Here is a 14,725-nt window from a genome sequence, read left to right as displayed (position 1 = left end):
TAGGCCTCTGTGTATACTTTGGCTGTTGGAACACCTTGTCTCATCTTCAGAATACACAGCATTGCTATTGATAGACTACCGAAGGCCCTCCTGGAATATTTAATTTCCTTCAGTGAATGGTTTGAAATTCCATTTGTCCTTTCAGTGCTCAGAATACAGCTAGTTGGATTTATGTTGTTCTCAAGGAAATTCGCAGTTTTCTATTGGTTTTTAACCCATTACAGTCCAAGCTATATGGAATTGTTTTAAGAAAGTCATACCAAGGATCATTTAGTTATTTGATTTTGAATTCTAAGACCCCAGAAAATGTGACCTTACTGCTATTAGCCCACTCATTGAATAACATATTCACTACATGGAACAACAGTCCCCCAAAAAAATATAAAGGAAGTTTGTTCTGATGTGCCTATTCTATATCTGAGAGATATAAAGAAAGATCAGGATTATTTAAAAATTATATATATACAGTGGGGAGAACAAGTATTTGATACACTGCCGATTTTGCAGGTTTTCCTACTTACAAAGCATGTAGAGGTCTGTAATTTTTATCATAGGTACACTTCAACTGTGAGAGACGGAATCTAAAACAAAAATCCAGAAAATCATATTGTATGATTTTTAAGTAATTAATTTGCATTTCATTGCATGACATAAGTATTTGATACATTAGAAAAGCAGAACTTAATATTTGGTACAGAAACCTTTGTTTGCAATTACAGAGATCATACGTTTCCTGTAGGTCTTGACCAGGTTTGCACATACTGCAGCAGGGATTTTGGCCCACTCCTCCATACAGACCTTCTCCAGATCCTTCAGGTTTCGGGGCTGTCGCTGGGCAATACGGACTTTCAGCTCCCTCCAAAGATTTTCTATTGGGTTCAGGTCTGGAGACTGGCTAGGCCACTCCAGGACCTTGAGATGCTTCTTACGGAGCCACTCTTTAGTTGCCCTGGCTGTGTGTTTCGGGTCGTTGTCATGCTGGAAGACCCAGCCACGACCCATCTTCAATGCTCTTACTGAGGGAAGGAGGTTGTTGGCCAAGATCTCGCGATACATGGCCCCATCCATCCTCCCCTCAATACGGTGCAGTCGTCCTGTCCCCTTTGCAGAAAAGCATCCCCAAAGAATGATGTTTCCACCTCCATGCTTCACGGTTGGGATGGTGTTCTTGGGGTTGTACTCATCCTTCTTCTTCCTCCAAACACGGCGAGTGGAGTTTAGACCCAAAAGCTCTATTTTTGTCTCATCAGACCACATGACCTTCTCCCATTCCTCCTCTGGATCATCCAGATGGTCATTGGCAAACTTCAGACGGGCCTGGACATGCGCTGGCTTGAGCAGGGGGACCTTGCGTGCGCTGCAGTATTTTAATCCATGACGGCGTAGTGTGTTACTAATGTTTTTTTTGAGACTGTGGTCCCAGCTCTCTTCAGGTCATTGACCAGGTCCTGCCGTGTAGCTTGGGCTGATCCCTCACCTTCCTCATTATCATTGATGCAACACGAGGTGAGATCTTGCATGGAGCCCCAGACCGAGGGTGATTGATCGCTATCTTGAACTTCTTCCATTTTCTAATAATTGCGCCAACAGTTGTTGCCTTCTCACCAAGCTGCTTGCCTATTGTCCTGTAGCCCATCCCAGCCTTGTGCAGGTCTACAATTTTATCCCTGATGTCCTTACACAGCTCTCTGGTCTTGGCCATTGTGGAGAGGTTGGAGTCTGTTTGATTGAGTGTGTGGACAGGTGTCTTTTATACAGGTAACGAGTTCAAACAGGTGCAGTTAATACAGGTAATGAGTGGAGAACAGGAGGGCTTCTTAAATAAAAACTAACAGGTCTGTGAGAGCCGGAATTCTTACTGGTTGGTAGGTGATCAAATACTTATGTCATGCAATACAATGCAAATTAATTACTTAAAAATCATACAATGTGATTTTCTGGATTTTTGTTTTAGATTCCATCTCTCACAGTTGAAGTGTACCTATGATAAAAATTACAGACCTCTACATGCTTTGTAAGTAGGAAAACCTGCAAAATCGGCAGTGTATCAAATACTTGTTCTCCCCACTGTGTGTGTATGTATGTATGTATGTATGTATGTATGTATGTATGTATGTGTATATATATATATATATATATAATATATATATATATTTATTTATATTTTACATGTATTTAACCCCTTATTTTTGGCACTAAACAGTCTCCATATATACTTCCATTCATTTTTTTCAACTGGTACCGGGGGACCTTCAGACAAGTCTTGTGGGCATCCTAGATCAAAACAACCGACATGTTTGTGAGAGTCTCACCTTTCGCCAGAGGGGTCATATTGGTGTGTAGCCCAAACGGTTCGGACGCTACCGATAGAAGTTGGCAGATCGGCTGTACCGACTTCAGACGAGTCCCAAGACGCTTGTGGGGGCCGTAGAGCAAAACTGAGACATGAGTCTCATCTTTCCATAGAGGGGTCATAATAGTTTTGCGGCTCTGTCACCTTTCACCGCAGATGCGGAAGTGCGATATCGGCGCATGAGGTGGATTGAGACACATCCAATGCAAAAAAACTGATGCACTACATGACCAATGCAAAAAAACTGATGCACTACATGACCAAAAGTATGTGGACACCTGCTCGTCGAACATCTCATTTCAAAATCATGGGCATTAATATGGAGTTGGTCCCCCCTTTGCTGCTATAACAGCCTCCACTCTTCTGGGAAGGCTTTCCACTGGAAAATTGCTGCGGGGACTTGCTTCCATTCAGCCACGAGCATTAGTGAGGTCGGGCATTGATGTTGGGCGATTAGGCCTGGCTCGCAGTCACTGTTCCAATTAATCCCCAAAGTGTTCGATGGGGTTGAGGTCGGGTCTCTGTGCAGGCTAGTCAAATTCTTCCACACTGATCTCAACAAAACATTTCTGTATGAACCTTGCTTTGTGCACGGGGCCAATGTCATGCTGAAACAGGAAATTGCCATCCCCAAACTGTTGCCACAGTATGCTGTAGCATTAAGATTTCCCTTCACTGGAACTAAGGGGCCTAGCCAGAACCATGAAAAACAGCCCCAGGGCATTATTCCTCCTCCACCAAACTTTACAGTTGGCACTATGCATTGGGGCAGGTAGCGTTCTCCTGGCATCCGCCAAACCCTGATTCGTCCGTTGGACTGCCAGATGGTGAAGCGTGATTCATCACTCCAGAGAATGCGTTTCCACTGCTCCAGAGTCCAATGGTGGCGCGCTTTACACCACTGCAGCCGACGCTTGGCATTGCGCATGGTGATCTTAGGCTTGTGTGCGGCTGCTCGGCCATGGAAGCCCATTTCATGAAGCTCCCGACGAAAAGTCATTGCGCTGACGTTGCTTCAAGAGGCAGTTTGGAACTCAGTAGTAAGTGTTGCAACCAAGGACAGATTATTTTTACATGCTAAGCGCTTCAGCACTCGGCAGTTCCAATCTGTGAGCTTGTGTGGCCAACCACTTCGTGGCTGAGCCGTTGTTGCTCCTAGACGTTTCCACTTCATTATAACAGCAATTACAGTTGACTGGGGCAGCTCTAGTAGGGCAGAAATTTGACTAACTGACTCGTTGGAAAGGTGGCATCCTATGACGGTGCAATGTTGAAAGTCACTGAGCTCGTCAGTAAGGCCCTTCTACTGCCAATGTTTGTCGATGGAGATTGCATGGCTGTGTGCTCGATTTTATTAATCTGTCATCAACTGGTGTGGCTGAAATAGCCGAATCCACTAATTTGAAAGGGTGTCCACAGTTTGTATATGTAGTGTATATCTATCTTAAATTGACAGATATTTATGGGGATTTTTTTTATTCTGCTAATTATACTAAACAAAAATATAAACGCCACATGCAACAATTTTGAAGACTTTAATGAGTTACAGTTCATATGAGGAAATCAGTCAATTGAAATAAACTCATTAGGCCCTAATCTGTGGATTTCACATGACTGGGAATACAGATATGCATCTGTTAGTCATAGATAACTTTTTTTTTATGGTAGCGGCGTTGATCAGAAAACCAGTCAGTATCTTGTGTGACCACCATTTTCCTCATGCAGCGCAACACATCTCCTTCGCATAGAGTTGATCAGGCTGTTGACTGTGGCCTGTGGAATGTTGTCCCACTCCTCTTCAATGGCTGTGCGAAGTTGCTTGATATTGGAGGGAGCTGGAACACGCTGTCGTACACGTCGATCCACAGCATCCCAACCATGCCCATGGGTGATATGTCTGGTGGGTATGCAGGCCATGGAAGAACTGGGACCTTTTCAGCTTCCAGGAGAGATCCTTGCGACCTGGGGCCATGCATTATCATGCTGAAACATGAAGTGATGGCGGTGGATGAATTGCATGACAATGGGCCCCAGGATCTCATCACGGTATCTCTGTGCATTCAAATTGCCATTGATAAAATGCTATGGTGTTCGTTGTCCGTAGTTTATGCCTGCCCGTACCATAATCCCACCGCCACCATGGGGCACTCTGTTCACAACGTTGACATCATCAAACCACCCGGCCACACGCCATACACGTTGTCTGTGGTTGTGAGGCTAGTTGGACGTATTGCCAAATTCTCTAAAACAACATTCGATGCGGCTTATCGTAGAGAAATTACAATTAAATTATCTTGCAACAGGTTCTGGTGGACATTCCTGCAGTCAGCATGCCAATTCCACGCTCCCTCAAAACCTGAAAACAAAACGTTTGAGTGGCCTTTTATTGTCCCCAGCTGTTATGAGCATGCTGTTTAATCAGCTTCTTGAAATGCCACACCTGTCAAGTGGATGGATTATTTTGGCAAAGGAGAAATGCTCACTAACAGGGATGTAAACAAATTTATGCACAACATTTTTGTAATTATGGAAAATGTCTATCTTTTATTTCAGCTCATGAAACAGGGGACCAACACTACATGTTGCATTTATATTTTTGTTCAGTGTAGATTTAGGGGGTTCGACTCTAGGGTTTTTTAAAACAATGGCGTTAGCCCGTTCAAAGAAACATGACTGATGGAAGTTGAATATTTGCACTTATCATAATTATGACCATATGCAGCTTTGTGTACATTGGAGTGGTCACAGGAAGCCAATGTTTACATTTTGGCCTATAGGAAGGCGCCCCTGCACTTCCATTTACAGTAAGTCTTTATTCGATAAAGGAGAAGAAGAGCCATGTTTTAGTGAAGTGTTACTCATTAGGAGGCTCTCCAAGTGCCTGGGTCCTACTGATTCTCCATAGCTGTGCTTCTCCAGTTAGAGATTCAATATATAAGTTGCCATTAAATGTGGTTTTACATTTGAATTACATTGTGTATGTTGTAGTAATTACAGGTGATGTCCATGTTGTAGTTTTATTCTGATACTTTTCAAGAATGACAATTTAAGATGCAAAAGTGTTTTATTGTAGACATTGCTCATATTTTAACGTCATTGTCCTCCACAGAAGATATGTAATAAATTGAATTACTTTCAAATTAGTAAAATGCAAAAATTTATAAAATGTTTTACGCTATAAATCAGAGAAAAATATATAAGTTGTTATTCTTAAAACTAAGACCACTTTAGTAGGCGTTACTCTCCACCCAATGAGATGACAGTACAGTAGTAGATACAGTTCGCCACCTAGTGGTCACAACTAGGACTACAACAGCATTACATGTTTAGAAAATATTTGGTATAGAGTTAGTAAACCTGATGCATCCCCACATTTTTTACAGTAAGTTGTGGGCATGGTGTGGGAAAGGTTCAGAACTTTTGTAAAACATCACAGTACAGTTCAATCCTATATGGATGGTGTTAAGAGATAGATGGGAGGTGTTGAATGGAGTTGAAGGATGGGACTAATAACAACTAACAACAAATAATAACAAGATAACTAATAATGTAAGCATACTGTGTCCATAATAAGTATATAGGTTGTATGTTGGGAGCTTTTGGGAAAGAGCACAGTTAGAAAGATATGGCATATAGAAGCAAACCGGATGGACATCATGAAAATGATCGGAGGTTGAGAGTAGAAGTAGTTCAGGAGAAAAAACAAACAAAATATAATTATTGTAAAAATGACTGTGTCCATAAAATGTAGATAGTAAGTATAAGCTGGAAGTAGAGGCCTAAGCATTGTTGTTCACTAATTTACCCCAAGTAGGGAAAGGATGGCGGGGTTGAAAAGTAATAAAGGGGAGTATATATATAAAAAACATGGGGGACTGGAAGTGATGCAGACAATTACATTGATGGAAGTTACAATCTATCTGCAATATTAAGCTGATCTACCCCCCAAAAATTAATAAAAATAAAAACATTTAAAAAAAGAGTTGTGGGCATGGTGATTCGAATGGTCTATGGGCCTATCTCACTTGGCCTAGGCATAACTGATGGATAGTACACAATAGCTTTCCTTTACCACCAGTTGATGAAAAGTACTTTCCTTCAAGCATAAATGCATAGTACACATCTATTACATTCCATGAATGATATATACCGGATGCAAAAAATACTTTGAGAATTGACTGTGAGGCATACAAAGTGCTTGTTGTTTGATGAGGCAAGGTAAGTTATAACTGTGTTTCACTATGAGAAAGACCAAACTGGTTGAAATAACAAATTATTTAAGACCACCTTTACATTTCTGCACCAATTCACAGTGGACTAAACAACTGCTTTATCAGTGGGATCCACAGTTAGATGGAATACTGATTAACAGTTTTCTTCATTGCGATGAGAGTGTTTGAGCTATGTACAGCAGTACAATAATGTATTGCTGGTTCAATCTATGTACGCATAGGAAGGAGCATAGACATTCCAGAGTGCCAAGTGGGGGAAGTAAGAGTTTAAAGTGGTTGGTTGCTGGTTTGTTGTATTGCCATTTAAGCGAATCTGATCAGTGCTTCATTTAAAAGCCAGTGTTCTCCACCATTCCATAGGCTTCATACAACTTGTTCACAAGATCCTTCTTCTCCTTCTCAGGCAAAAAGCTGGAGTTAGCTGAGTTTATGTTCTGGAAAACAAGGTGAGTGAGAGAGAATCATTAAACCATCCAAAGGTGAGGATACTGTAGTATTTTACATACAGTGCATTCAGAATGTATTCCGACCCCTTGTATTTTTCCACATTTTGTTACGTTACAGCCTTATTTTAAAATTGATTACATTGTTTAATTCTCAATCTACACACAATACCCCATAATGACTAAGCGAACACAGGTTTTTCAATTTTTTTTGCAAAAATAAATAAAATAAAAACGGAAATATCACATTTACATAAGTATTCAGACCCTTTACTGAGTACTTTGTTGAAGCACCTTTGGCAGCAATTACAGCCCCGAGTCTTCTTGGGTATGACGCTACAATCTTAGCACACAGGTGGGCTCCCGAGTGGTGCAGCGGTCTAAGGCACTGCATCTCAGTGCTTGAGGCGTCACTACAGACCCCCTGGTTCGATTCCAGGGTGTATCACAACCGGCCGTGATTGGGAGTCCCATTGGGCGGCACACAATTGGCCCAGCGTCGTCCGGGTTTGGCCGGTGTAGGCCATCATTGTAAATAAGAATTTATTCTTAACTGACTTGCCTAGTTAAATAAAGGAAAAATTAAAAAAAAAACTGTATTTTGGGAGTTTCTACCATTCTTCTCTGCAGATCCTCTCAACCTCTGTCAGGTTGGATGGGGAGCGTCGCTGCACAGCTATTTTCAGGTCTCTCCAGAGATCTTCAAAACGGGTTCATGTCCGGGCTCTGGCTGGGCACTCAAGGACATTGAGACTTGTCCCGAAGCCACTCCTGCGTTGCCTTGGCTGTGTGCTTAGGGTCGTTGTCCTGTTGGAAGGTGAACCTTCGTCCCAGTGTGAGGTCCTGAGCGCTCTGGAGCAGGTTTTCATCAAGGATCTCTCTGTACTTTGCTCCGTTCATCTTTCCCTCGATCCTGACTAGTCTTCCAGTCCCTGCCGCTGAAAAACATCCCCACAGCATGACGCTGCAACCATCATGCTTCACCGTAGGGATGGTTCCAGGTTTCCTCCAGATGTGATGCTTGGCATTCAGGGAAAAGAGTTCAATCTTGTTTTCTTCAAACCAGAGAATCTTGTTTCTCATGGTCTGAGAGTCTTTAGGTGCCTTTTGGCAAACTCCAAGCGGGCTGTCATGTGACTTTTACTGAGGAGTGGCTTCCGTCTGGCCACTCTACCATAAAGGCCTGATTGGTGGAGTGCTGCAGAGATGGTTGTCCTTCTGGAAGGTTCTCCCGTCTCCACAGAGGAACTCTGGGGCGCTATCAGAGTGACCATCGGGTTCTTGGTCACCTCCCTGATCAAGGCCCTTCTCCACCAATTGCTCAGTTTGGCTGGGCGGCCAGCTCTAGGAAGAGTCTTGGTGGTTCCAAACTTCTTCCATTTAAGAATGATGCAGGCCACTGTGTTCTTGTGGACCTTCAATGTTGCAGAAATGTTTTGGTACCCTTCCCCAGATCTGTGCCTCGACACTCTACGGACAATTCCTTCGACCTCATGGCTTGGTGTTTGCTCTGACATGCACTGTCAACTGTGGGACCTTATATAGACAGGTGTGTGCCTTTCCAAATCATGTCCAATCAATTGAATTTACCACAGGTGGATTCCAATCAAGTTGTAGAAACATCTCAAGGATGATCAATGGAAACAGGATGCACCTGAGCTCAATTTCGAGTCTCATAGCAAAGGGTCTGAATACTTATGTAAATAAGGTATTTTTGTTTTTTATTTTGAATAAATTTGATACAATTTCCAAAAAACTGTTTTAACTTTTTCATTATTGCGTATTGTGTGTAGATTGCTGAGAAAAAAATAATTTAATCAATTTTAGAATAAGGCTGTAACATAACAAAATGTGGAAAAGGTCAAAGGGTCTGAAAGCACTGTACATGGTTTTATCAACAGTGGTAGATAGTATTTCACGGTATTAAACCACAATGCCAAATAGGAATAAGAGTTCAAATATGCTTTGTACCAGTCTCTTGAATTCCTCCTCAGTGAAGCCCATGTACTTCTGGGCAGTGCTGTAGTCTAAGTGCAGGGTGGAGTTGAAAATCAAAGGGTCATCTGTGTTCAGGGAGTAGTTGGCCTTATCCTCCCTGAACCTACACACCCACACACCCACACACCACACACACACACACACACACACACACACACACACACACACACACACACACACACACACACACACACACACACACACACACACACACGTCATTCAGAGGGGAGGAAGTAAACCCAAACCAAAATGAAACTAGCTAAACCTGTACTGCGATCTTTATGAATAGGTGAAACTTGATCCAAAGAAGTATCATTCTAATAATATACTGAGTGAAAGACCGCTTACGTGATGACAGGATGCTCTGTGAAGTCTGGATTACAGGCTCCAGTCAGTTTGCTGGATATGGGACACACCTGAAATCACACAGCATTCCTTCATGTACCTATAGGCTCCAACCTTTTCCAGAAGTGTGCCCTTGCACACTCCCACTCATTGGTTTAAAAAAACATACGATTAGTGTAAGTTAAATCCATGTTAAATTGTTAAATCCATGCCAGAAAGTGTACAAGTGCAGAATTCAAAATAAGGAGTGGTGAATCAGGACGGGGTCAGATGTACGGCTAGCGGACGAGACTAGTCTGTGTGATGTTTCTCCGTGACCACCAGAGGTCACTGTGCACTAGCTGCCATACAGGCCTCCATGGTACGATAGACACCGAGTGGACAAAACATTAGGAACACCTGCTCTTTCCATGACAGAGCAGGTGAATCCAGGTGAAAGCTATGATCCCTTATTGATGTCACTTGTTAATCCACTTCAATCAGTATAGATGAAGGGGAGGAGACAGGTTAAATATGGATTTTTAAGCCTTCAGACAATTGAGACATTGATTGTGTAGGTGTGCCATTCAGAGGGTGAATGGGCAAGACAAAAGATTGAAGTGCCTTTGAACAGGGTATGGTAATAGGTGTCAGGCGCACCGGTTTGAGTGTGTCAAGAACTGCAACACTGCTGGGTTTGTCATGCCCAATAGTTTCCAGTGTGTATGAAGAATGGTCCACCACACAAAGGCCATCCAGCCAACTTGACACAACTGTGGGAAGCACTGGAGTCAACATGGGCCAGCATTCTACACCTTATAGAGTCCATGCCCCGACGAATTGAGGGTGTTCTGATGGCAAAAGGGGGTGCAACTCAATATTAGGAAGGTGTTCCTAATGTTTTGTACACGGTCTATTTGACTTGTTTTATGAGGTATAGTGATACATCATGTAATATACTATGTCTACAAAGTTCAATGTAACTGTCATTACAGGTGAATATAAATGTGCACATTCTTACCTCAAAATGCATGTTCTGTTCCAGGAGCTGTTTGTACAACACTTGATCCTCCAGTGTGTTGTAACCATGTCCTACTCTCTCTGCTTTCAGGACCTCCACAGCCTGAAGAAGACATCAGATATGGGTCACCAAGCAATTCACAAAGGCATGTTAAATATGTTTTTTTGGGGGAGGGGTTATTTTTCTCCCCGCTCTGCTGACGAGTATATTTTTCTCCACTCATATGGGTGTAATAAAGGTCTAGTGACAAAATTGTGATTGTGATTTATTTTAATTTTATATAATTATTTTTTCATTGTGATTTATCAAGGGGTGCTGCAGCACCCTCAGCACCCCTACTTCCCACGGCTATGCACAAAGGTTAAGGTAAAAATATTTTCATATACACATGTTAGCAGAACTACTGGCTATTGGGGTAAATCCATATGAATTCAATCACATTTTGACAGCATCCCTATTGATTTAAACAAAACCTTCCATACATGTTTGCCCATGGAAAAAGTGGTCAGAAAGTGACTTTTTGGACCTGAATTTCAAAATATTCAGGAGATAGCGGTGCTCAAAGTTGACCCATTTTGCATACCCCACCATACCATGCTACAGTGCCTTCAGAAATTATTCACACCTCTTGATTTTTTCCACATTTAGTTGTGTTACAGCCTAAATTGAAAATTTATTAATAGCGATTGTTTTTCATTGACCTACACACAATACCCCATAATGTCAAAGTGAAATGATGTAAAAAAAAATATATATATATATATATATATATATATAATATACTTTTATTACAAATGAAAAGCTGAAATGTCTTGAGTCAATAAGTACTCAACCCCTTTGTTATGGCTACTGTAAATATGTTCAGGAGTAACAATGTGCATGGACTCACTCTGTGTGCAATAATAGTTTTTGAAGGACTAAGGTCCCTCAATCTAGCATTGAATTTAAAATACAGATTCAACCACAAAGACCAGGGAGGTTTTCCAATGCCTCGCAAAGGGCACCGATTGGTAAATGGGTAAAATAAAAAAGTAGACATTGAATATCCCTTTGAGCATGGTGAAGTTATTAATTACACTTTGGATGGTTTATCAATACACCCAGTCACTACAAAGATACAGGCGTCCTTCCTAACTCAGTCGCCGGAGAGGAAGGAAACTACTCAGGTATTTCACCATGAGACCAATGGTGACTTTAAAACAGTTGCAGAGTTTAATGGCTGTGATAGGCGAAAACTGAAGATGGATCAACAACATTGTAGTTACTCTACAATACTAACATAATTGACAGAGTGAAAAGAAGGAAGCCTGTACAGAATAGAAAATATTCAAAAACATGCATCCTGTTTGCAACAAGGCACTAAAGTAATACTGCAAAAAATTTGGCAAAGCAATAAACTTTATGTCCTGAATACAAAGTGTTGTGTTTTGGGCAAATCCAATATAACACATTTATTTATTTTTATTTAACTAGGCAAGTCAGTTAAGAACAAATTCTTATTTACAATGACGGCCTATACCGGCCAACGCTGAGCCAATTGTGCGCCGCCCTATGGGACTCCCAATCACGGCCGGCTGTCATACAGCCTGGAATCGAACCAGGGGGTCTGTAGTGACGCCTCAAGTACTGAGATGCTGTGCCTTAGACCGCTGCGCCACTCGGGAGCACATTACTGAGTACCACTCCATATTTTCAAGCATAGTGGTGGCTGCATCATGTTATGGGTATGCTTGTAATCGTTAAGGACTGGGGAGTCTTTCAGGATCAAAAATAAACTGAATGGAGCTAAGCATAGGCAAAATCCTAGATGAAAATCTGGTTCAGTCTGCTTTCCAACAGACACTGCGAGATGAATTCACCTTTCAGCAGGACAATAACCTAAAACACAAGGCCAAATCTACACCGGAGTTGCTTACCAAGAAGACAGTGAATGTTCCTGAGTGGCCGAGTTACAGCTTTGACTTAAATCTATACTGAACAAAAATATAAAACGCATAATGTAACAATTTCAAAGATTTTACTAAATGACAGATCATATAAAGGAAATCAGTCAATTGAAATAAATAAATTAGGCCCTAATATATGGATTACACATGACTGGGCAGGGGTGCAGCCATGGGTGGGTCTGGGAGGGCATAGGCCCACCCACTTGGGAGACTGGCCCACCCAACGGGGAGCAAGGCCCAGCCAATCAGAATACGTTTTTCCCCACAAAAGGGCTTTATTACAGACAGAAATACTCCTCAGTTTCATCAGCTGTCCGGGTGGCTGGTCTCCGACGATCCCGCAGGTGAAGAAGCCGGATGTGGAGATCCTGGGCTGGCGTGTTTACAAGTGGTCTGCGGTTGTCAGGCCGAATTCTCTAAAACGACGTTGGAGGCGGCTTATGGTAGAGAAATTAACATTACATTATCTGGCAACTGCTCTGGTGGACATTCCTGTAGTCAGCATGCCAATTGCACGCTCCCTCAAAACATCTGTGGCATTGTTGTGTGACAAACCCCACGACGCTGGGCCAATTGCAGCCTGGGATCGAACCTGGGTCTGTAGTGACGCCTCTAGCACTGCGATGCAGTGCCTTAGACCGCTGCGCCACTCGGGAGGCCCTGATCAACAACAAATTTGACAGGGCTTGAAGATTTCTTTTAACGAATAATGGCAAATGTTGCACAATCCACTTAGAGACTCACAGCAGTAATCGCTGCCAAAGGTGCTTCTACAAAGCACTGATTCAGGGGTGTGAATACTTATGTAAATGAGATATTTCATTGTCAATACATTTGCTACAATTTCTAAAAACGTGGTCATTTTGTCAGTATGTAGATGGGTGGAAAAAAAAACAATTTAATTCATTTTGAATTAAGGCTGTAACACAACAACATGTGGAATAAGTCAAGGGGTATGAATACTTTGAAGGCACTGTATCATTTAAAAGCTTACAAACAGGGTTGTCAAATGATTTGATCATTTCAACAACAACAACAAAAAGATTAGAAACTGACATTTTTTTACCTTTAAAATGTTTTTGATTAAATGATCTTAAAACGCATAAACTCACAACTTTCTCCCACTGATCTTTGTCGATAGCGCTTGCTAAATTCTGGGCAGCAATGTTGTTGAGAGCAGTAGCAACACCTTTGCAGATTTCCATGTCTAACGTTATATCTTTTAAAAAAGCTGTGTGTGCTGTGTGTACTAAGTTGTTCAGTTGTTTATGTCTGAAATACATATTTAAGTTGTTATTAAAGGGGAGGGGAGATGTTTTCACAATGCAGTCACTTATAACGTAGTTCAGTGTATGACGTGGGTGTTGCTGCTGTGTGTTGAGTAGTAGAGGAAGTCTTGGGTCAAGTTGATCTGCCATTAGACATATAATTTAAAATGGACATATTTAGTGTTCCCCAAAGACTGTACAGGAAAGGAAAGCTCACCTCTTTCACCACAGAGGCAGGGCCCACCTCTCCAGCATGGACTGTTCTATGGATCCCACATCTCGCTGCTTCCTGTCAACAAGGTCGGTCATGAAAGCATCAACGCCAAGTTAACCACAGAACTATATGGGTTTTACATTAGCAATGCAGTTAGTCCCGACTGAAATACATTTCATTGTCTTGAAACTATGTAATTATACATGGATGAACCTACAGTCACAACATTATTCCAAGACCTCCGAGATTCCAAGAGCTCATGCTGCTGTCACGAGTAGGGAGCTTTTTTTTTGTTGCCAAGGGCTAGACTGAAAATAACTACATCTCACCAACAACATTTGAGAAATGGCTGATTTTGACAAAACCCAGCATTGCTTCTAAAAAATCTGAATCTAGAGCTTGTTCAGTTATGTTAACTGTCTGTATTAGTGCAGTGGTCTCTTTTAATACTCTCTTAAGGCCAGTTGCCCAGACGCAAATTGAGCCTAGTGCTGGTCTAAAAGGCATGCTTATATTCAATGAAGATTCTCCATTGAAAGTGCCATTTAGTCCAGGACCTAGTATTTTGCCCTGGCATGTCCAAATGTATCACTCCAGCCTTTGGTCAACCTTACCACAGTGTCCCCGATGTTGTCCTGAGGGAATGATTTAACGGTCTTGTATGTAAATCCATCACAAACCACCATAAACAAGGAAAATAGATCTATGTGCGCAGTCCGAACGAAATGGTTGTTGAAATGACGTATGCCAACTTTTTATTATTACATTTATTACCAATGTATAGTGTTTCTAAACTACAGCACAAATAGTTTTATTGCTCTGAAGTCATTTATTATTCTTGTTACGTTATTTTGTTTCAAGAAATGGCTCACAAGAATGATCTCTCCATCAAATGTGTCTCTAAAGTGACCTTAAGGTCTCAATGT

The 14,725-nt window shown here is 41.7% G+C and overlaps 1 protein-coding gene across 1 annotated transcript in view; it reads right to left on the bottom strand.

Annotated features, from left to right (window-relative positions):
* Positions 1-5,401: 5,401 nt before the first annotated feature.
* The window catches only part of LOC311150080 (adenosine deaminase-like), a 39,602-nt gene continuing 30,278 nt past the window's right edge, over positions 5,402-14,725 (bottom strand). Inside the window, exons 7-11 of the mRNA XM_084187351.1 lie at positions 13,803-13,874; positions 10,372-10,473; positions 9,375-9,442; positions 9,000-9,129; positions 5,402-7,019 (exon numbers count right to left, since the gene is read on the bottom strand). Of these exons, the coding sequence (XP_084043477.1) occupies positions 6,915-7,019; positions 9,000-9,129; positions 9,375-9,442; positions 10,372-10,473; positions 13,803-13,874 (477 nt within the window). The 3' untranslated portion in view covers positions 5,402-6,914. The remainder of the gene's footprint in view (positions 7,020-8,999; positions 9,130-9,374; positions 9,443-10,371; positions 10,474-13,802; positions 13,875-14,725) is intronic.

Source organism: Coregonus lavaretus (assembly GCF_964263955.1).
Source record: "Coregonus lavaretus genome assembly, chromosome: 22".
Taxonomy (NCBI): domain Eukaryota; kingdom Metazoa; phylum Chordata; class Actinopteri; order Salmoniformes; family Salmonidae; genus Coregonus; species Coregonus lavaretus.
Note: the sequence above shows the minus strand (reverse complement) of the source record. Positions and strands in the feature narration are given on the sequence as shown.